Source organism: Schistocerca piceifrons, chromosome X (genome assembly GCF_021461385.2).
Source record: "Schistocerca piceifrons isolate TAMUIC-IGC-003096 chromosome X, iqSchPice1.1, whole genome shotgun sequence".
Lineage (NCBI taxonomy): Eukaryota > Metazoa > Arthropoda > Insecta > Orthoptera > Acrididae > Schistocerca > Schistocerca piceifrons.
The window spans coordinates 409,339,762-409,364,693 of NC_060149.1; the positions used below are offsets into that span (position 1 = coordinate 409,339,762).

At 38.6% G+C, this 24,932-nt stretch overlaps 1 protein-coding gene across 6 annotated transcripts in view; it reads right to left on the reverse strand.

Annotated features, from left to right (window-relative positions):
• LOC124721726 (phosphatidylinositol 4-phosphate 5-kinase type-1 alpha-like) overlaps positions 1–23,714 on the reverse strand; it is a 315,644-nt gene extending 291,930 nt beyond the window's left edge. For all 6 annotated transcript variants that reach the window (XM_047246822.1, XM_047246821.1, XM_047246823.1 and 3 more), the window contains exons 1-2: positions 23,410–23,714; positions 963–1,003 (exon numbers count right to left, since the gene is read on the reverse strand). In XM_047246822.1, coding sequence (XP_047102778.1) covers positions 963–1,003; positions 23,410–23,515 — 147 coding nt within the window. In that variant the 5' untranslated portion in view covers positions 23,516–23,714. The remainder of the gene's footprint in view (positions 1–962; positions 1,004–23,409) is intronic.
• Between the last annotated feature and the right edge of the window lie 1,218 nt (positions 23,715–24,932).

The following is a 24,932-nucleotide window of genomic DNA, read 5'->3' on the forward strand; positions in this document are numbered from 1 at the left end:
ACTTATTGTGCTGCAAAGTGTGCATATATTTACTGTTCTTTATATGTTCATTTTTCTGCTTCTTCTGTAAGTCATATTTTTATCCTTCCTTAATGTTTCAACATTCATCACATTTATAATATCCCCACATGTTGAGACACTACTACATTTACATACATTTTTAACAAGAGGACAGATGCTCAGAAAAGCAGAATACTCAACAGAAGTGGTGTCATAATAAACTTTTAAGCTGCACTGCAGAAATTAAGTTGTATGATTAATCTGTCTACATGCAGTACATTGAAAACACAATCACGTGAAAGTAGTATGAATAGTAAACATACAGGGTGAGTTAGGAGGAAAGGCACACGTTTTGAGGGGGCAACAGTTGGTGATTCTGAATGAAAACTTCAAATGAACATATGCCCATTGCTTAACCATATCCGACACATAACTATATGAAAATCTCAGGCGTCAAGTCATTTCTTGGCCACCGAAGTCACCCTATTTTACTTCATTAGATTACTTTTAGTGGCATGGCTTGAGAGTGAGGTCTACAGGCAAAGACTGGACACATAGGAGGAACCTCTCACTCCTATTTTACATGCATATGCTCAAGTAAATGACTGTATGAATGAGCAACACAGCAGCTGTCTATAGCAGGTGCAAAATGAAGTGCAGTCGATGGTGGACTTTTGGAACATATTTTGAGAGGAAATTAACACAATTAAAATATTAGATCACAATGTTTCATTTACTATTAGCTGCATTTGTCCTCTTCCCCACCGTTTTCGTCAGTTTCCTCGGAAGCTGTTGAGAACCGGACATACATTCATATGGTGCTTTTTATTCAGAATCACTAATACTGCCACCTCTTGAAGCATTACCTTTCCTCCTGACTCACCGTGTATAATGTAGAAAGAGAGAGTAAGAAGACAAACAGAACTTGTATTCAGTCCGTAATTTACCAGAAACATACATACCTCAGCTCCCGATGTTCCGGCAATAGCTTCTCCATCTTTACCTGAAACATGGACCAAGGCTTATTCATTGTTATTCTGTAATTTTCCACCATCTTGTGGACCTCTAAATAAATTGGAGTAAGTCAATTAAAGTATGATGATGACAAGGATGTCAAAGAAATCAAATTCTCATTACATACGACATCCATTAGAGCATAAAAAAAACTTGACACACAGATAAGCAAGATGAACAACAGTAACATCTTTGAAGTACCAAATTACAAGAAACTGCCCCAGAACTTAAAACAATCTAGAATTAAAGAATTCATTTTCAAACTGTTTTAGTAATTTGCCTTACATAACACAAACAATGCTTTCAATAACAACACCTGTTATGAAGAATGACAAAAGAACAGAGGAAAAACTCATGATTTCTTCACAAGTGATTACAACTGGGAGAGTTGAAAATAAATAAAATCAGAAATAATAAGACAATCGGAAAAAAGACACAGAGGAGGAAGGTGGGGGGACCAAATTAGAACTGAAAAAATGATGACTGCAATGTAAATACATAAAAACTAATTGTTATATGAATGTGTGAAGGTGCAGTTATAAGGGAAAAAACAAGTAGGAGAAATCTAAGGACAAAATTGAAATAAACAAGGAAGAAGTATACTGAATGTAAAAAAAGACTGAAGCACTGTTAGAGTGTAACAAATTAAGATGGCAATAAGTGAAAGAAAAGGAGCTTATTAATAACAAAGGATAATATGAATGAACAGGTTAATCAGGATTTGTACACAAAAAAGATGACTGTTTGTACAACATTAATATTACGAATTCCAAACATAAGATCCATGACAGTGTATGGCACATTAATCTGTATGGCAGGTTCTGCAGGTTTTCCATACAAAGAAACAGTTATATTTTGTACAAGGACAGATATATAAATAGCTGTTAGATAATGATCTGCAATTCTATGATACCCACATATACAGGATAACAAATCGCCAACAATAATAGGACTTTTTGAATTCAGTAAAAAGTTATTTTGGAAGTGGGTGACATCATCTTTGAACACACAACTGATGACTTATAAATCACGAACAAAAATAACAGAACTGAACAATGAGTATGAATTACTATTTTACCTGAAATTCATAAATTTTAAGAAAGCTTTTTACACGAAGTACAGATTCAACCTACATTAATAGCAAGGCTACAAATTTCATTAGATTTCAGCAGGATAGTACAAGTTGAGAAATAAATGATGAGGTTGACTGTTCTCCATATTTCTTCATATCTCTACACTGGGGAAAAGAAGGATGCATACATGATAACAGATCAGTAATCAGCTACTTCCATTTTGCTGATGGCATTTTACACTCAGCTTCTAGAGCAGATAAACTTTAACAACTAATGGAAGAACTTAATAGAGCAAACATGAACGTAGATCTGAAAATCAGTTATAATTTGACAACTACAGTTGACCACTGAATGGAAGATGTATGTCTTCTGTTCTATGAAAATGTTACTAATCTTAGTGCTGCTTGACTCATTTAGGACCTACTGTACTTTGACAAACCAACTGCAGAACTGTATGTTTGATTTAATAATGCACACGGATTTTTTGTTAATGCTCCTGATGGAGTGAGTGTAAATATTGATGCCATAATTTATGGATATCTGCTGCATTCATTTAGGGCTTACTGTGATTCGACAAAACAAACCCAGCAAAAATGTACGTTTGGTGTTTAATAACGCGCACAGATTTTTTGTTATTGTTCCTGATGGTTTAAGTGCAAACACTGATACCACAATTTATGGACATCCACATTTATATCTTTATGGTATAATTGTGAATGACTTGTGTAGCACCACAAGAGAAGAAAAAACACTCACACAATTAAACAGACTTGGAAGAAATTGAATAATGGGTAGTGATCAATCTGCACAGTAAAACCAATATGCTCTCAGAGTCAAAGAAGGATAAGAAGTAGTGGTGTTGTAAGTGTGATTATGAAAACTGCCCCCAAACTGTACATAACATTCTGGAACATGTTTAGATTTTGAGAGGTATCTTCCTACAGACGATATATCAGGGAGCCTTGGGTATGCAGTCATTACCACACTGTTTAATTGATGCAATCAGTATCATTGTCCATTGTCAAATGACCCTTAACAATGAAATCTTACAACCAGTTAAGTTTTTGAACTTAAAGCCACTGAAGATGACTGGATGAATAGGAAAAGGAATAAACTGAATAATATGATGGACTGAAGTGCTAAATATTAGTTTTCAAAGCTAAGTTTCCAATGCATCTGAACCAGAAACTTTACAGCTCTGACATGTTAGTGATGGAAGGACTTTTGATTTTGCAAAAATGTGAAAATTAACGGTTGCTCAGTGAACAATGGCGAGATGCATTTTGGTAAATAAAAAAGGACCAGAAAACAGGCTGGAGTAAAATACTTAATTATGACTGTAATGAAAATGAAATGTAAATGACATTCAAACACATATAAGATAAACACGGGTGCATGTGGCTGAAGACTATAATGCACAACGAAATTTACAGGAAGCCTTTATCTAGTGAAAATCAAATGGATGATTATGATCCTAACACCAATAAAGAGCTGTGTTTACGGTTCAGCTTCAACCCATAGAAATGTGCTGGTATTGACACAAAAGTTATGGGAATTCAGGTCCACCTGTCGTGTAAACAATTGTTTATGCATTAATGCAGACCTGAATTCCTATAATTCAGTTTGCAAACAAGACTGATGCTAGAATTTCAAAACCAATATGATAGGTACAAGTATTTTATTTATTAAATCAATCCAGAGGTAAGTTCCACCACCATATCACAGACACACCAATCTCATCATGATTTCCATCTGAAAAGAATTTTGCATAATTGTGTCTATACACACTCTCAACTCACAATAGTTAACAATGTTTAAGGCATTCAGTATGGATCTGCAACTATCCTCATATTAAACTTTTATTTATTAGCGAAATGAGTATAAATGATGATTTTGTTGTTCATGAAAAATTTCTACCTGTACATTTTTATTTAAAATTTGTATCCAAATAGATCTTTAGTTTATGTACAAGGCCTCATAGCTACTACTACCACCTAAATATATGTAGGAACCTCACTTTGCTAAGCACCCAACTAGTATCCTAATATCCAGGGTTAAATTTTATCACCTGTTTTAACAATGTGAATGTCACATCTGGCAATTCTCTGTGTGCATGAGATATTACTGGGTCCAACACTGTTCAAATTTCAAATTAAAAATTAGGTTGATCTGTAAACAGCTATATGATCTAGGATCAAGTCAAGAGAGACACCATCTTTAATAAAACCATGCATGTTGTTGTCGTTATCACTTGTCAATCCAACAACTAGTTTGATGCAGCTGTCCATGCTAACCTATCCAATTCAAGTCTTACTTGTTAACTATTACACTATACGTTCATTCAAACCTGCTTACTGTATTCAGGCCTTGGTCAACAATTTTTAATACACCTGCCCTCCCTCATCTCCCCCCCCCCCCAAATCAAATTAAGTAATACTTGATACTATTTCTAGTATCTTCACATTTGGAGGGGGTGTCTCCAATTATATCTGTCTAATAGTGCTCTGTCAACAATAACGGAAGAGAGTAGTAAAAGAAATGATTGTTTTTAATATAAAAATTCCAAAAATTTGAAAGAACAAGAATATTAAAAATTTTTGACAGTTTTGTGAATCAGATGAAAACCAATGCAAATGAGACAAACTCATGTAAAGCTGAGTCCACATACAGGATTACCAATATCATTGAGAATTGAGACATATGACTGGAATATCCTTATGTACATGGAAAAAAAAGAGCGCAGCATGTTATAGGCTCAAATGAATACTGGATTTGTGTAAATAGGAGCCCCTGTGACAACCAAGGCTTAACTGGCCTTTAAAAGACTTGTTACAAAATGAGGTAGCAAGCAGAGAAATAGGTAAGAAACTGCAGCCAGAATGAAATATGAAGGCTAATAGTATTAAATTAGCTAGGCAGAGCCATGGATTATAAATTACATTTCTGACAACAGAACGAATGAGATATTGCTGGAGCCTAGTACTGCAGTGCTGAAATAAATTAAAATATCTAGTGGAAAAGCTAGAGGACTATTAGGTGTCATCCCTTGTGTTTAGCCCCAACTCCGGAAGTTACTGGATAGTTCCATTCATATATCACGGGCTACAAAATTATTCTTACTGTTATGGAAAATATCCTGTAAACTTTTGGAATTCAAATAACTTTTTTCCTAATACACTGCACATGTAGTGGTTCAATGAGGATTTGAAAGAAATACAAATTATTGTTACAAAAAACACTGCCTGTCCTGCCCTCTTGCAACTGAATTTTGACACCACATCTCACATTTTCATTATATCTCATGGTGAGGACTGCCAACCTTCCTCAACAAGACATGTAGACCAAATATACAACCTGAGGCAACCGTTTTATACTTTTATTGCATCTAAGCATAGTAACTACATACAAACAAGATCATCGTCTTTTTCTTCAGTCACTGAAACCTGACTGATTCTTATGTGAGTTACTGTTCAAACTTGGTTATGTTAACTAGCAATGAGTTGTTCTAATAATGCAATATCAATTCCATGGAATTTCACATATACTGCAAAATATACATTTGCTCACAATTTTAGAGAAATGCAGATATCACCCAGTTCACCTGAACTGTCCTCAACACCTTATATATTCTGTATTTTTGAATTGTTTGTTTTCATTGTGGTGTTGTGGTCTTCAGTCTGAAGACTGGTTTACATGGCTCTCTATGTTAGTCTACCCTGTGCAAGCCTCTTCATCTTTGAATAACTACTGGAACCTACATCCTTCTGAATCTGCTTACTGTATTTATCTCTTGGACTCCCTCTACACCCCCCCCCCCCTCGTTCTCCAATAGTAAACTGGTGATGTCTTAATGTTTCAAAATGTGCTCTATCAACCAATCCCTTCTTTTCGTCATGTTTTGCCACAAATTTCTACTCTCTCCAATGCTGTTCAGCACCTTCTCATCACTTATGTGATCTACCAATACAATCTTCAGCATTCTTCTATAGCATCACATTTAAAAAACTTCTACTCTCTTCTTATCTAGTGGTTTGTGTCTTTGATGTAGGATGGGAGTGACACAAACCACTTCCTAGAACGCCTCAAATCCATTCCCACTCCTCTCCCACCTGAAACCTTTCTTGTCACCATAGATGCTACATCCCTTTACACAAACATCCCACATACCCATGGTCTCTCTGCCCTTGAGCACTATCTCTCCCAACGCCCACCCAAAGATCTTCCAAAAACCTCGTTCCTTATCACACTTACCAACTTCATCCTAACCCATAATTACGAGGGTCGGTCAAAAAGTAATGCCTCCCATTTTTTTTCTACTTAAAGAAATTAAGTTAAGTGAAAAATTTGAATTTGGCGCCATTCCTCAAACCTTCTTCTGCAATCTACTGCAGTAGTAACTTTCTGTGTCAACAGGTGGCAGCACAGCAGAAGTTTGTAAGATGGCCGACATCGATGTTCGTTTGAGACAGCGTTGTGTGATTGAATTCTTGAATGCAGAAGGTGAAACGCCCATACGCATTCATGAAAGACTGAAGAAGGTGTATGGTGTTGTGACAGTGGATGTCAGCACTGTTAGACGATGGGTTCGTCGTTGTAAGGAAGCTGAAGGGCAAACACCGTTGACTGACGAAAAGCGGAGCGGCAGGCCGGTGAGTGCAGTGACTCCACACAACATTCAGCAAGTTGATGACATCATTCGTGGTGACCGTCGGGTGACTGCAGATGAAGTGTGTCGCATTATTTCTCTTAGTAAAGGCAGTGTGATCACGATTATTAAACAATTGGGGTACTCAAAAGTTTGTGCACGGTGGGTTCCAAGAATGTTAACCGATCAGAATAAAGAGGCAAGGAAAACAATAGCCTCCCAACACTTGCAGCGCTTCCGTTTGGAGGGAGATGAGTTTCTGAAAAAAATTGTGACCGGGGACGAAACATGGGTGCATTTTTTTGAACCCGAATCAAAGAGGCAGTCAATGGAGTGGCGTCACACAAGCTCGCCGAGGAAGAAAAAATTCAAAACTGTGCGATCGGCAGGGAAAGTTATGGCAACAGTTTTCTGGGATACAGAGGGTGTGATTCTGGTTGATTTTTTGGAGCAGGGATGCACAATAAATTCTGTTCAATACGTCACAACCCTCAACAAACTTAAAGCACGTCTTCAGCGAGTTCGCCCAACAAAATCAATGGCAGATGTTCTTCTTTTGCATGACAATGCAAGACCACACACCAGTCGTCACACCTCTGACGAGATTGTCAAAATTGGATGGGAAGTTTTGCCTCATCCCCCATACAGCCCTGACCTGGCACCATCAGACTTCCATCTGTTCGGGCCACTAAAAGAAGCTCATCGTGGGATTCATTTTGAAGATGAGGAGGCCGTCAAAACATCCGTGCGTCAATGGCTTAGGAAGCAGAGCTGTGATTTTTACCGTGCTGGGATACATGCCCTTGTTCAAAGATGGACCAAAACTGTAGAGATGGGCGGAGATTACATTGAAAAATGACAAAATGATCCTCAATGTTGTGGTTTTCAACCTATGTAATTGCATTTAAATTTCCTGACAATTAAACGTAGAAAAAAAAATAGGAGGCATTACTTTTTGACTGACCCTCGTACTTCACCTTTGATGGCCAGACCTACAAACAAATCAGGGGAACGGCCATGGGAACCAGGATGGCTCCGTCCTATGCTAACCTCTTCATGGGCCGCATGGAGGAGGCTTTCCTGAAGACCCAACAGCTGCTTCCCCTGGCCTGGTATAGGTTTATAGATGACATCTTTGTGGTCTGGACTCATGGTGAAGAAACACTCCTTAATTTCCTCCATAACCTCAACTCCTTTTCGAATCTGAATTTCACCTGGTCCTTCTCCAAAACCCAAGCCACCTTCCTGGATGTTGACCTTCATCTTGTTGAAGCTCACATCCACACCTCTGTCCATATCAAACCCACAAACAAACAACAGTACCTTCACTTTGATAGCTGCCATCCATTCCACATCAAACGTTCCCTTCCCTACAGCCTAGGTATTCATGGCAAACATATCTACTCCAGTGATGAATCCCTCAACAATTACACCAATAACCTGACCAGCGCTTTCCTCTCCCGCAACTATCCTGCAGACCTTGTCCACAAACAGATGTCCCGAGCAATACCTTCCTCCCCGTCCAACAACAATGTTCCTACCCCCAGACCACACAGAAGCATCCCCCTTGTCACCCAATATTATCCTGGCCTCGAATACATCAACAAATTACTCTGTCAGGGATATGACTTTCTCAAGTCAACCCCTGAAATGAGATCATCCTTTGACAAAATTCTCCCCACACCACCCAGAGTTGCCTTTCGTCGCCCCCCTAACCTCCGTAACATCCTTGTTAAACCCTACAATATTCCCAGACTACCTTCTCTACCCAGCGGTTCCTACCCCTGTAACCGACCCCGCTGCAAAACCTGCCCCATGCATCCCCTGACAACCACCTACTCCAGCCCCGCTACTGGTAAAACATACACAATTCAAGGCAGGGCCGCGTGTGAAACTACACGTCATTTATCAGCTGACATGCCTGCACTGCACAGCCTTTTACATCGGTATGACAACAACTAAACTGGCTGAGCGCATGAATGGACACAGACGAACTGTCCGCCTAGGAGATGTCTAATACCCAGTAGCAGATCATGCCCTCCAGCATAATTCTAGGGACCTAGGAACCTGCTACACCGTATGTGCCATTTGGCTTCTCCCACCCAACACCAGTCCCTCTGAACTGCGGAGATGGGAACTTGCACTCCAACACATCCTTTCATCCCGCCATCCCCCAGGACTGAACCTACGTTAAACAACCTCACTCCCATTTACTCTTCAGTCTTCTCCTGTTTCCCTTTCCTCTTTAGCCATTCACGCATCTATTCATCCTACATAGTTTTGTTTATCTTTATACTGTATACCTCTTTACTTCTGTTGCATCCTCTTTGGTTTGAAGCTGGCACAGTACTTACAGTAGAACATCTTTGGCTTCCCTCTGACAACCATGCCTCCATCCTTGCTACCCTCCCTGTTTTCCTTCCCTGTTGCTTCATAACCTGGGTTGTGAGTAACTGAATCCACTTTCCCTTCTTCCCTTTCTTTCTCCTCTCTCCTCCCTGATGAAGGAACATTTGTTCTGAAAGCTAGGAACGTAAATTTTCGGTTCTGTTTTTTGTGTATCTATCGGCTGTACTGGAGCTGAGGTAAGTACTGGCCAGCCCCTCTATCTCTTTGTTAGTATTTGTTTCACATCTTTATATGAGATTTTCCATTAATCTATTACTTTAAGTGTATCATTTTGTGATCCAAATCTCTCAGCATAACCTGATTTAATTTGGCTACATTCCATTATTCTTTCTTTGCTTTTGTTGATGTTCATCTTGTATCCTCCTTACACAATGCTGTCCATTCCGTTCAACTGCTATTCCACATTCTTTGCTGTCTCTGGCAGAATTACAGTGTCACTGGCAAACCTCAACATTTTTATTTCTTCTCTATGATCAATTCCTATTCCGAATTTTTCTCTGGTGTCCTTTACTGCTTGATCGGTGTATACATTGAATAACATTCAGGAAAGGTTACAATCCAGTCTCTCTCTTTTCTCAACCACTGCTTCCCTTTCACACCCCTCGACTCTCACAACCGCCATCTGGTTTCTGCACAAGATGTAAATAGTCTCTCATTCCCTGTATTTTATTGTTGCTACCTTTAGAATTTCAAAGACAGTATTTCAGTCAACATTGTCAGAAGCTTTCTCTAAGTATCTTCTAAGGCAAGTCACAGGATCTGTATTGCCTCATGTGTTCCTACATTTCTCTGGAATCCGAACTGATCTTCCCTGGAGTTAGTTTCTACCAGTTTTTCCATTCTTCTGTAAAGAAGAATGAACCATGGACCTTGCCATTGATAGGACGGTTTGCATGTCTCAGTGCTACAGACAGCTCTAGTACACCTGTAACCACAATGTAGGGATATCTGTTGAGGGGCCACACAAATGTGTGGTTCCTCTTGGCTAAAATAGTCTCCCATTTGAATCTCCTGGTGAGGACTACTAAGGAGGGTGTCATCATCAAGAGAAATAAAACTAGCATACTACGAGTCAGAGCATGGAATGTTAGATCGCTTAATCGGGTACATAGGTCAGAAAATTTGGAAAGACAAATGGATGGGTTGAAGTTAGGCATTTCCAGGGGGAGTGTGGACTGACCACAATTTTCTGGTTATGAGCTGTAACTTAAAACTGAAGAAACTGCAAAACGGTAGGAAATTAAGGAGATGGGACCTGGATAAGCTGAAAGAACAAGAAGTTGTTGAGGGTTTTCTAGAATGGGAAAAGGACCACCACACAAGACAAATGGGTAGCTTCAAGAGATGCAATACTGAAGCAGCAAAAGATCAAATATGTAAAAAGACAAGGCTTAGTAGATGTCCTCAGATATCACAAGAGATATTGAATCTAATCAAAGAAAATAAGAAAATGCAGTTAATGAAGCTGGCAAAAGTGAATACAAATGCCTAAGAAAAAAGTTTATATGAAGTGCAAAATGGATAAGCAGGAATGGGTGGAGGACATATAAAGGATTTATAAGCCTATTTCACCAGGGGAAAGACAGATACCACCTATAGACAAATTAAAAAGGCGTTTGGAGAAGAGGAGAAGCTGGCTTTTGGAAAAGAGAAGCAGCCATATGAATATCAAGACATCAGATGGAAAACCAGTACTGCAAAGAAGGGAAAGCTGGAAGGTGGGAGAAGTATACAGAAGGCCTATACAAAGGAGATGAACTTGAAGGTAATATTATAGAAAGGCAAGAGAACATAGATGAAGATGAGGTGGAGGTATGATACTAAGAGAAGAACTTGACCGAGCACTGAAAGACCTTTTAAGTCAAAACAAGGTGCCTGGAGTAGATGATATTCTGTCGAAACTATTGACATCCTAGGGAGAGCCAGTCATGACAAAATTATTCCACATGGTGTGCAAGATATATGTGACATGCCAAACACTGCCATGTAAGAATTCCAATTCCAAAGAAAGCAGGTGCTGGTAAGTGTGAAGATTATCAAACTATCAGTTTAACAAGCCATGGTTGTATTATGATGATAAATGCTTTATCATTGTGTGATGATTCCTGGATAAACAAACAGTGACTGAAAATTATCTCATTTTTGGTTCAAAACTAAATTTTGGGACACTTAACAACATACCACCTGTAATTTGTATTACTGCCTTCGTCTAAACAAATATACTCTGATTTTCTTTTTTTTTTTCCAGAAATAGCTTCAAGAGGGCAATAAACTTGTGTTACCTAGTATGCAGTTTTCATTTTCCATATATTATTTCTGGTCAATTTTCTTTCCTCCTTATTCTACAATTTTAGTACCAGGTCCAATGTTCCCATACAAGTATTCTATCCCCTCTTCAATTTTTTGTAACACACTTGAACATCATATAGCTCAGGTTTACTTTTTGGTGGGAATCTCAGAAATTAAAGTTCTGATACTACAGTATACCAGTGTGTAAAACTTAATGACAGAAGTAACTTTTGCATGACATGTCACTGCCAAGTAACATAGATTGATGAAACTTGTGTCATAAATAGTTAACTGCAACAGGGTAGTAGAGGAGGTAACTGAAAGAAATACACTATGAGACAAACAGAAATGACACTTTTATTCAAAGACAATAATTTCACTTTAGTCTCCGTGATTCATGATGGTCCCCTGGACATTACATATGGTGGGCGCTTCTTAGTAAGTGTGTGTGGTCATCACGGATGGCAATGCATTTCCCACAGTGTGCTTCTCCACTGGGCATGAGGTTGGTAAGGAGTTCTTGTGGTAGAGCATTCCATTCCTCCACCAACATGGTTGAAAAATGTTGGATGGTTGTTGGTGTATGTGGAAGTACTGTAAATACATCTCCCCAATGCATCCCAGAGGTGCTCAATGGGATTTAAGTCAGGGGAACGGGTGGGCCAGCCCATTTGCCCAATACCCCCTCATTCCAATATTTCACAAGCTCCTCCACCTAAGATGTTTAATGTGGTCACATACCATTTGACATATTCAGGGGACCATCATTAACTGCGGAGACTTCAGTGCAGTTACTGTCTTTGAATAAAAGTGTCATTTCTCTTGTCTCATTGCTTATTTCTTTCAGTTACCTTCTGTACTATACTGTTCATTCTATGTATGGTCTACATTTCATTGAACTGTTACTTGGCAGTGACACACCATATGAAATTTACTTTTGTCTAAAGTTTTGCAAGGAAGTGTATTTGTGCTGCCAATTTAGAATCTATAGCTGGATTTCACAGGTCCACAAATTTTGACCCTTTTTCTCTGGCATAACCATTTCTTCCAATTCCTAGTCGGTATTACAAAAACTTATCACTATAAGTTTACAGTCTAGGAACAAATACTTATACCAATCCAAACAGCCTCAGCTAATGAAGATCTTGATTTTATCAGTATACTTCTTGAGTTTCTCAGCAATCTTTTCAGTTGTGTGAACATATTACTCTCGTTTTTGGGCCATTCCATGTCAAGTGTCTCGGTTTAGAAGATGCTCCCAGCTCTACGATCTACAATTTGGATGAATTTTGTTCAGTATGTACCTGAGGGCCCCACATGAACTTACGCAAAGTTTCAGGCTCACCTGTATCTTGGCTGAGGTGCTAGAGCCACTTTTGTGAAGACCACTTTTACTGGGACCAAAAAGTCGAGAAGAATTCTTGAAGTTTGGCATTCCACTGTTTCTAATGTATAAGAGCTAGAATTTTGCTTCTGGGTATAGTGGTACAACTTTTTGTGCTCTACACACAAATGATGGAAGTAGAGTTTAGAAAGCAATGCATTTGGCATAATCTCAGTTCAAAGTGGGCAACAAATCACGTTGCGAGAACTTTGTCCCATACTTTAACGAGGCATAAATAGTGGAGAAAGTGTGCTATGGATCTGGTCTTTTGCCAAACTACTGTCTGTCTGTCTGTCTGTGTGTTTAGTATATCACAAATTTGGGCCTGGCTTGTGTGTTTAATTTCTGGGCTACTGCCCTGTAAATTTGCTAAAAAACATGAATGTATCAAAATATACCCGTGTTGTGTCTCAAAATGAACACCTACCACATTACATTCATTAACACCATTCAACACAGCACATTTCATTCTATTAGAAAAACTGGAGCGACCATCCACAGGCAAGCAATGCTTGACTTGTTCAGATTACAGTCAGCTGATCCAAGAATTGAAAGACAAATTACATACATCAAACCATAATGAGAAAATTCAAATTTTGACATTAGTTCCCCAAAGCTGGTCTATCAAAAAGACTATGGAAGAATTTTGTGTTTCAGAAAGAATGGTAAGGAAGGCTAGAAAGTTAAAAACTTAACAGGGAATATTGGCACAGCCCAAAGGTAAATATGAGAAAAAGCTTTCTGAGGCTGTGAAGGCAAGAGCCATTGAACATTTTTACGAAGAACAGTTTAGTATGATTTATCCAGGAATAAAGGACTGTATTACTGTTCAGATTAATGGAGAAAAGTTCAAAAATGAAAATACTTATTACTGAGCAACTTAAAAGAAATGTTTATTGCATACTGCAATAAAAATAGACCTGAAATTGGATTTTCCAAATTTTGTGAATTTACTCAAGAGGACGTCATTATCAGGAGAAAGAAAACTGGCGTTCTATGGATCGGAGCATGGACTGTCAAGATCCCTTAATTGGGCAGGTAAGTTAGAAAATTTAAAAAGGGAAATGGATAGGTTAAAGTTAGATATAGGGGGAATTAATGAAGTTCGGTGGCAGGAGGAACAAGACTTTTGGTCAGGTGAATGCAGGGTTATAAATACAAAATCAAATAGGGGTAATGCAGGAGTAGGTTTAATAATGAATTAAAAAAAATAGGAGTGCAAGCAAGCTATTGCAAACAGCATAGTGAATGCATTATTGTGGCCAAGATAGACACGAAGCCCATGTCTACTACAGCAGTACAAGTTTATATCCCAACTAGCTCTGCAGATGATGATGAAATTGATGAAATGTATGATGAGATAAAAGAAATTATTCAGGTAGTGAAGGCAGACAAAAATTTAATAGTCATGGGTGACTGGAATTCGAGAGTAGGAAAAGGGAGAGAAGGAAACTTAGTAGATGAATATGGATTGGGGGTAAGAAAGAAAAGAGGATGCCGCCTGGTAGAATTTTCCACAGAGCATAACTTAATCATAGCTAACACTTAGTTCAAGAATCATAAAAGAAGGTTGTATACATGGAAGAATCCTGGAGATACTAGAAGGTATCAGACAGATTATATAATGGTAAGACAGAGATTTAGGAACCAGGTTTTAAACTGCAAGACATTTCCAGGGGCAGATGTGGACTCTGACCACAATCTATCGGTTATGAACTGTAGATTAAAACTGAAGAAACTGCAAAAAGGTGGGAATTTAAGCAAATGGGACCTGGATAAACTGAATAAACCAGAGGTTGTACAGAGTTTCAGGGAGCGCATAAGGGAACAATTGATAGAAATGGGGGAAAGAAATACAGCAGAAGAAGAATTGGTAGCTCTGAGGGATGAAGTAGTGAGGACAGCAGAGGATCAAGTAGGTAAAAAGATGAGGGCTAGTAGAAATCCATGGGTAACAGAAGAAATATTGAATTTAATTGATGAAAGGAGGAAATATAAAAACACAGTAAATGAAGCAGGCAAAAAGGAATACAAACATCTCAAAAATGAGATCGACAGGAAGTGCAAAATGGCTAAGCAGGGATGGCTAGAGGACAAATGTAAGGATGTAGAGGCTTATCTCACTAGGGGTAAAATAGATACTGCCTACAGGAAAATTAAAGAGATCTTTGGAGATAAGAGAACCACTTGTATGAACATCAAGAGCTCAGATGGAAACCCAGTTCTAAGCAAAGAAGGGAAAGCAGAAAGGTGGAAGGAGTATATAGAGGGTTTATACAAGGGCGATGTACTTGAGGACAATATTATGGAAATGGAAGAGGATGTAGATGAAGATGAAATGGGAGATACGATACTGCGTGAAGAGTTTGACAGAGCACTGAAAGACCTGAGTCGAAAGAAGGCCCCGGGAGTAAACAACATTCCATTGGAACTACTGATGGCCTTGGGAGAGCCGGTCTTGACAAAACTCTACCATCTGGTGAGCAAGATGTACGAGACAGGCGAAATACCCTCAGACTTCAAGAAGAATATAATAATTCCAATCCCAAAGAAAGCAGGTGCTGACAGATGTGAAAATTACCGAACTAGCAGTTTAATAAGTCACAGCTGCAAAATACTAATGCGAATTCTTTACAGACAAATGGAAAAACTGGTAGAAGCCGACCTCGGGGAAGATCAGTTTGGATTCCGTAGAAACGTTGGAACACGTGAGGCAATATTGACCCTACGACTTATAGAAAATAGATTAAGGAACGGCAAACCTATGTTTCTAGCATTTGTAGACTTAGAGAAAGCTTTTGACAATGTTGACTGGAATACTCTCTTTCAAATTCTGAAGGTGGCAGGGGTAAAATACAGTGAGCAAAAGGCTATTTACAAATTGTACAGAAACCAGAAGATAGTTATAAGAGTCGAGGGACATGAAAGGGAAGGGAGTGAGACAGGGTTGTAGCCTCTCCCCGATGTTATTCAATCTCTATATTGAGCAAGCAGTGAAGGAAACAAAAGAAAAATTCGGAGTAGGTATTAAAATCCATGGAGAAGAAATAAAAACTTTGAGGTTCGCCGATGACATTGTAATTCTGTCAGAGACAGCAAAGGACTTGGAAGAGCAGTTGAATGGAATGGATAATGTCTTGAAAGGAGGATTAAGATGAACATCAACAAAAGCAAAACAAGGATAATGGAATGTAGTCAAATTAAGTCGGGTGATGCTGAGGAAATTAGATTAGGAAATGAGACACAAAGTAGGAAAGGAATTTTGCTATTTGGGGAGCAAAATAACTGATGATGGTCGAAGTAGAGAGGATATAAAATGTAGACTGGCAAAGGCAAGGAAATCGTTTCTGAAGAAGAGAAATTTGTTAACATTGAGTATAGATTTAAGTGTCAGGAAGCCGTTTCTCAAAGTATTTGTATGGAGTGTAGCCATGTATGGAAGTGAAACATGGACGATAAATAGTTTGGACAAGAAGAGAATAGAAGCTTTCGAAATGTGGTGCTACAGAAGAATGCTGAAGATTAGATGGTTAGATCACATTACTAATAAATAAGTATTGAACAGAATTGGGGAGAAGAAGAGTTTGTGGCACAACTTGACAAGAAGAAGGGACCGGTTGGTAGGACATGTCCTGAGGCATCAAGAGATCATAAATTTAGCATTGGAGGGCAGCGTGGAGGGTAAAAATCGTAGAGGGAGACCAAGAGATGCAGATTCAGAAGGATGTTGGTTGCAGGAAGTACTGGGAGATGAAGAAGCTGGCACAGGATAGGGTAGCATGGAGAGCTGCATCAAACCAGTCTCAGGACTGAAGACCACAACAACAACAACAACAAGGTCAAAGTGGTGTGCGACTGTAGGCACAGCTGGTTCACATTCAGTTCGTCTCTGCACAATACATAAAAATGTGAAACTTGTGTTGGCACATAGCCCAATAAAAGAAGATTACAACATGTTACTGAGAAAAATCGTCTGTAATTTGGAAACAAAGGATTGCATGCTTCAGCGCTGTGAAGTATGTCAGGAGAGAAGCTCTAAAGGAATATTTGGAAAGTGCTTTTGCAAATACTGATCCTGAGGATAAAAATCAGTTCAAACAACAGTCTCACACTGACAGAGACTTGGAACCAGAGAAATGACAGTTGAAGAATTCACTGAACTATTAGTTACAAAACTTTTGGCCCTTTCTACTCACCACTACATTGCAAAGCATCAGAGCAAGCCTTTACAGGTCACTAAAGAAGGTTTCAAACCAGGAGATTTGATTATATTCATGGATTTCACTGAATATTACTCTTTTATTGTCCAAGAGACAGTTCAATGATTCCATTGGGAAAAATAGTCAAGTTACAATACATCTATTTGTCATTTACTACAAAGATAATGAAGACCTAAACAGCGTCAGCTACTGTATAATCAGTGATTGCCTACGACATGACACAGTCGCAGTGCATGTGTTTTTAATGTACTTGATCAAATACCTGAAGTGCATTTTTAAAAAATTAAGCACATTCATTATTTTAGTGATGGTTCAGCTGCACAGTACAAAAATTTTAAGAGCTTCCTAAATATTTGCCATCATAAAAAAGATTTTGGCATTACTGCAGAACGGAATTTTTTTGGAACAAGCCATGGGAAAACACCATGTGACAGAATTGGGGGCACAGTTAAGCATTTAGCAGTGCCCAAATAACAACCAAATCTTCACACCAATAGATCTTATAAATTATAGAGTGCAGCAATCAGTCGTCCTTTTTTAGATTTTATTCCGTGAATCCAGATTTCAGCTAGTAGCTAGCCATTCTCAATGCACTATTTTCTATTGTCAATGCATGTAAGTCCCTGTTGTTCGGGTGTCAGTCACAGTTCTTTGAGTATTGGATTTGCGTAATAAAATCTAAAAAAAGGTCGACTGATTGCTGCACTCATCACATAACAGTCGCTGAGTGCATTCACTTTCTGAATGGAAGGTAACCTGACCAACAGATCTGTTTGAATATAGCCAAAAAAAAAAATGTGCATTACATTGAATTTATCTATATTAAAAAAGAAATTATTGAAGATGCAAAAATTGATCAAGAAAAACGTTTTGAGGATGGATGCGCAGTGTCTGGTATAAGCTACGATCACCATTTTGTGCCAATTGGCTGAAAGCGACTTCAGATTCATAGAGTATAAAATGATACATAGTCCTTTATAGCAAATGTTAACCGATATGCTAAAGTTCCTGCTAAACATGTTGCTATTACTGACCTACAGCCTGGCCAGTATGTCACTTGCATTTATGATGGAAAATGGTGGGTAGGAAATATCTGTGAAGTTTCATGTGAAGAAAATGATGCCTTGATTAATTTCATGCATCCTCATGGAGCTGCTCAATCATTTCACTGGCCAGCCAGAAGAGACATATGCTGGATTCCAGAACTACAGATAATTGCAGTCATACCAGTTCCAGCTGCTTCAATGATAGGGTGGCAATACAGTTTCCCAGAAGCAATAGTTTTGGACATCAGCAACAAATTTAAAGCATTTAACAACTGAAAAATTCTGCATTATGGCTTGGGAACCACAAAGAGATGCAAACAAGGCTTGGGAACCCGCTAGATACCCACATCCAGGCTTGGGAACCTGCCAGACTCTCACTTTCAAGCTTGGGAACCTGCAGTAAGGAAACCCACTCGCGGCTACCTTGCATGGCTATCGGGTGTGGCCCCTGGGTGATGGGGTTACCACTCATTGAGATTGGTAGTGGTGTAGCCACCATGGATCAATGCAAGGATTTTTCTCGAATTACAAAAAATTCGATAGTTTAGGAGCAATTTCTGCACCCTACTCAAAGAGACACCAAAATGAAAAGAAGTTTTTCTTATAGAATAAATTGTGCTCTGTTGAATGGTTTTCATGAATGTAATGTGGTAGGTGTCCATTTTGACACACATGACTTTGAACATGGGTGTATTTCATGTTTTTTAGCAAATTTGTAGGATGGTAACACAGTAACTAAACACACAACCAGGCCCAAATTTTTGATGTACTAAACACCCAGACAGACATTAGTTTGGCAAAAGACCAGGCCCATAGCACACTTTTTCTACTACTTATGCCTCAAAGTATGGGACAAATTTCTCGTGACATGATTTGTTGCCCACTTTCAACTGAGATTATGCCAAATGCTTTACTTTCTGAACTCTACTTCCATAATTTGTGTGTAAAGCACAAAAATTTGTACCACTATACCCAGAAGCAAGATTCTAGTTCTTTTACATTAGAAACACTGGAATGCCAAACTTGAAGATTTCTCCACGACTTTTTGGTCTTGGTAAAAGTGATCTTCACAAAAGTGGCTCTAGCACCTCAACCAAGTTATGGGTAAGCTTTAAACTTTGCATACGTTCATGTAGGATCCTCAAGTAGATACTCGACAAAATTCGTCAAAATTGAAGATGGTTGAGCTGGAAGCCCTAGGACACTTCACATGGAATGACCCTTTTGCTTTCAAGTGCCATGAAACTCCTCATACGTACTTTCAATAAAATTCTTTTGGCTGTTTGCTTTGTGTCGCCCCCCCCCTTTTTTTTTTTTTTTTTTTTTTTTTTTTTTTAGAAAATGACACAGCTGACAGCCAGAAGAATTGTGTGGAACATGACTGGCCACTAAAGCTTGTGGTGTTACAACTCTTCCTGTTTTTCACTTTAATTTTTTTTTGTTGGTATAGGTATTTCATTTCTATCTGCATGTTACGAAGTCACCGACAAAATGGTATCAAACACAGTATTATCAAATGAAAAATTACCTATATGAAAAGTATCATGGAACTCAATGACCTACTGCAGTTAAATTCTGCACCAGGGTCAGTGACAGTGCTCCTCTATCGCCCATAGGTTGGCAAGGCAACACCTTCGTGTAGACAGTGTGATAATACTTTTACCTAAGCAATTGGGAGGGGGGGGGGGGGGGGGAAGGGCAAGAAATATCTAGACACAGAATTGAAACCCTTCTCTTCGTCATCGCTGAGACAAATACCTGATTCTTTTTTTACAGTACGGGATGCCACGTGTCACGAGGTTATGGTTAGGTTGGAATATGACAGTTTCATTCACAAAAATTAAATTAATAATCTTGGTTATCACACAGAGTTAACAGTTTCTTCCAAATATGCCACAAATAATAAGGTTGCGATTAGGTTGGGACCTAATAGTATAGCTTGAATTACTTTAATAATCCTGGTTGACAAAATATTTCCCTGTTTCTCCTGCATATGTTATGAGTTCAGAGGGTGTGATAAACCAAGTGAGACTGTGACATTCTTTCAAAACATGTTGGCTGTTCACTGCTTTCTCATTGGCTTCATACAACCAGCAGCTGACTCAACATCTTTCATTCTCATCATACAACATGGTGAAAGCAACGGCAACATTGCTGAAGTACACCACTGGGCCCAATTTAAATTTTACCCTCAATTGCTCAGGACTCAACTGGTAAGCTCAAGAGAAATTTGACTGAGGAAACATCGATTCCAAAATGTTATCTAATATGCATAACCAGTGCTGGCACAACAAATACTCAATTTATTTATTTTGTAAATAAATAGGTTGCACCTCTGCTACAATGTGATTTCAGTCTCTCCCCATAACATCTTGGTTATGGCAACAAACTTGTGTAGTGTAGCCTGATGTCTAGGTTATGCTGAAAGGCGATAACTGGTTATAAGTTGCTTAAGTCAATAAATGTGAATGCAAAATAAACACTGGGCCAACAGACTGATCTGTTGTGTGCCATATTTAGTGCATTACTTTGTGAATTTGCTTTTTTGTTTGTGACAACTGTATCATTCACATTCTGAAGACATGGCTCCTCTTTATTGATTGTTGTCTTCCAACATTTAGATATGAATAGTTTCCATTTTCCTGTTCAAGTCTTGACTAATGTCAATTTACTGCCATATGCGCATACATAAAAAACTTTCATATTAATCTTTCATGTAAATAAAGTTTTAAAGCACATGATGAGAAACAACACCCTGCTTCCAATTATAATAAAATAAATAAAGAGTTAAATATATCATAAATGTCAGAAAAGTAAACAGTGTGACTATGCAGTGACAATACACATTTACAAAATGATACAAAAACCCTGGCACCAACATCTCAAACCTGACCTAGAAGAATAACACGGTAGCTGTGGCAAAAATCAAATATTCCCTTCAGCATGGCAACACTGAGGTGAAAGCCACAAACACAAGTAACCAAAAACTGATCAGCCTAAGGCTATTAACAGCACCAAACGACAAAAAATGAGAACACAGAAGTTAAATGATTGAAGTAAATAACAATACTGTACATGTATTACTACACAGATACAGCTACACATCACATTACTGGTAGTAACCTGAAGAACCAAGTGAATTAAATCAGAATTTAACATTTAAAACCACACCATTCATTGCCTTCATTTGTAGTAGTTTAATAGAGATCTAGAACATGGTGTGTCTTGGTTTTTCACACATATAAAGCACTGTGAGAAGTTAAAATATAATTTTGTGACAAAACATCCTTAGACAAGATAGGAATCAAATGATCTACATTTGTAGTCAAGCATGAACCAGTACAGGTGCCAAACATATGAATTATAAAAACTGTATACTCTGGTATTAAAATCTTCAGAAGTGATTGCTTGGTAGGTGGAAATATAATGAGACCGGGTCGACAGAAGCGTCCGATCCCACGCGTCGGCTTTGACCCGTGACGTAAGGGTGTTGTCGTATGTAACGTCATGACAGCGCGGAGTTTGGTTTGAGTGTGGCTGTCTCCAGTTCTGTTATATCTTATTTTATTTATTTTTCTGATCTGTTCGTTCTATCTCGTGGGATTTTTTTTTTTAATTTAAAAACACGTATTACTTATTTTAATTATCTGTTTCCTCGAATTTCTGTTTTAGTTTATTATATTTATCTTTCTGATCTGTTCGTTCTATCCCGTGAGATTTTTTTTAAAAAAAAGACAAACACTAATCAGCTACTGAAGCATCTTTATCTTCTATGGGTTGCAGGGGTTACGACCCTGGGGAGGTGGGTGGGTATTCATGCATGGCTGTCTTCACTTACACGTTGTAGCTACGCAAGGCATCTAAATTTGTTTATATTTAGTTTGCCCCCCACCCAAAACACCCCATTTCCCGCGCTTGTCCCGTTAGTGTCATTAGGCTTCTTGTGGAAAGTGTGTGTGTTAGTTTTTGTTTCCGCCATATTTGTGACGTCATGGGTCAAAGCAGACGGGTGGGATCGGACGCTTCCGTATTTCCATGAGTCCTATCCTCCTAGAATGCTAAATAGGCTCTTTATAGAAATGGTTAAAGAGTGGGATCAGACACATTAATTGTAGAGTGAAAAAGATGTTGCTAAAAGGGACAAAAAACCAATTGCTGAACAGATACAGTACCATAGGACAACAATACTGAGTGTAGACAGAATGTGGTGACATCTTTCACAAACTCATGAAGTATGCATACAGAACACATGACATGAAAATGACTCGAGAGCTTTGGTTGTTAACAGCTGATAAACACTAGACTTTCTCAGTATTTGAAGAGTCAAAGTAAGAGAGGGAAAAAAAAGGACGTCATTGGGAAACAGCTAATTTTCTATACGTCCCAAAATATTTGTTGTGTTGAAAATATCACTTATAAGAATACACAATTACTGAAACAAATGGCCAAGTATGACATAATTTATAATATTTGTCACACCATGATGACTTTTTTTGTCTATATTGAAAAACAAAATCAAGTGTTTACACACATCAACAAAAATGACAATAAAAAAACTTGACACATTCAGGTAATCTCTCAATGTGAAAAGCAAAACCACTACTGGCCTACTGACAACCACAACATATTTCAGCTTTGCCATGGTGTTGTTGGAAGTAACATTCCTTTAACCAGTGGTTAAGCTGGGTCCGTTACTCATGGAAGTGGGGAGGGGGGGGGGGGGAGGAGAGACATTCGTTTAATGACGAAAGTGCAAATGGCATTTTTCACACACACTCGAGCTAAAGGTGACTGTCAAAATTGTCATACAGGACACAAATATGTCTCAACATAAAACCTTCTGGCTACTGTACTGAAAAATCAACACACCATCAAAGCATATTACGGTTTCTAGCATGGATTCCGAAGAGCGTTCTAATAATTTCCTATGCATAAAGCTACGACACTCAACAAATTACAGTAAATGTCTCTGAATATGAAAAATTACTTCATATAATATGTGAGCAAAGGAAAACTTGTAGGTTCGATTCATGTGATTTATACAAATCTCAAACACACAATGCTGACATACAACCACTATTACTTTTTGACAAGTTACAGGTTGTCACATGCATAAGACGAACAGGTTTGAAAATTCATTCTGAATGTTCTCACAGTGCCGATGAATGGTTTACTATCCCTGAAACTAATGACACATGTTTACTTAAACAACGATGATTCCCTTCACACACAAGAGCGACAACCATCTGCATACGGCGATACACAAAACGTCAACTGGCCTAACACGCACGGTACATACAATAAAGAAATGTAAATAATGGGTTCTCACCTTCTCCCTCATATCCAGGTCCGAAAACCGCTTTCTTTTTCTCCCCATTCTGCTGGCTTATCGATGGCTCCGCCAGTTCAATTCCATCCTCTGCTACAGTGGCCATTTTACAGGTTTCTACACCGGTTATGATTATTTATAACACATATGACTTGAAAACAAAGCACCATTTTTACGATTAAAGTGTGTAGATTGTTATTTAACACCCCCAAACTACACACAAAAAAGTTTAAATTTCTAAATAATCCATCTCCCTCATACAGACGCGAGTGAAAACAAGATCTGATTCACATTATCGTTGACAGTGTGCTGTCAACTCAAAGTTAATAACAGCCTCGAAGTTATCCTCCTCATGCAAGGATGTTAGAATAAACTTGTCGACCTGCGCATGATCACTTCGTGAATCTCTGAAACTGGCCATCCATAGGCACTAAAAACTTGCACATGCACCTTCTTACTAACATATTTAGATGTCTTTTAACACAATCTTTGCTGCCTCTATAGATATCCATAATTGGAAAAGTGTTGCCAATGCAGGATGTTGTACACGAACTGAGCTCTTCATTATGCCTCATAAATGTTCGATGGGACTCATGTCAGGCGATCTGGGTGTCCAAATCAAACCAATTGCAAATATCTGTGGCCAAGTGACATGACATCGTTGTTTGGGAACATGAGATACATGAATGGCTGCAAATGGTCTCCAAGTAACCGAACATAACCATCTCCAGTCGAGATCGGTTCAACTGAACCGGAGGACCCAGTCAATTCCTTGTAAACCTAGCCCACAACATTATGGAGCCACCACCAACTTGTACAATGCCTTATTGACAACTTCGGTCCATGGATTTGTGGGGGCTCTGCCAGACTCGAACTCTACCATTAACTCTTACCAAATGAAATAGGGACTCATCTGATCAAGCCACTGTTTTCCAGTCATCTAGGATGACTGGACATGTCCGAAAGAACAGATACCATCTTCATATACATAAGGCTTACCGGCCAATGATCTTCTTCTTCAGTGCGGATGCACTCACATTGTCCGAACTCTTACAGGAATCGGTAGATTGACTGCTGCGAGTAATGATTATAGTGGGCAGGGGCACAACAAATGTAGTGTGTGGACAATAAGCTGAGAATGTCGGTCTCATGGGGAGCGTGCCAGAGATAAGTCACTGCAGTCGCACTATCCTATGTGTCCTCGGTGGGTCAGGTGGATAGAGCAACTGCCATGTAAGCAGGAGATCATGGGTTCGAATCTCGGTCTGGCACACATTTTTAACTGTCCCCTTTGATATTTATCAACGCCTGTAAGCAGCTAAAGGTCTGTATTTCATTATAATTTAGTTTTTAGAGAGCTGCAAGATCACCATCTTCATAATGATATAAAATTCTCTTGAAAACTATGCAGGGCCTGTATTTATCCATTATAAGAAGACTGGAAGTTTTTTTGAATGTCAACTGGTTTACTACATCATATTAGGATAGCACTGTGTTGTGTTTTTGGTGTTTCCATCATTTTG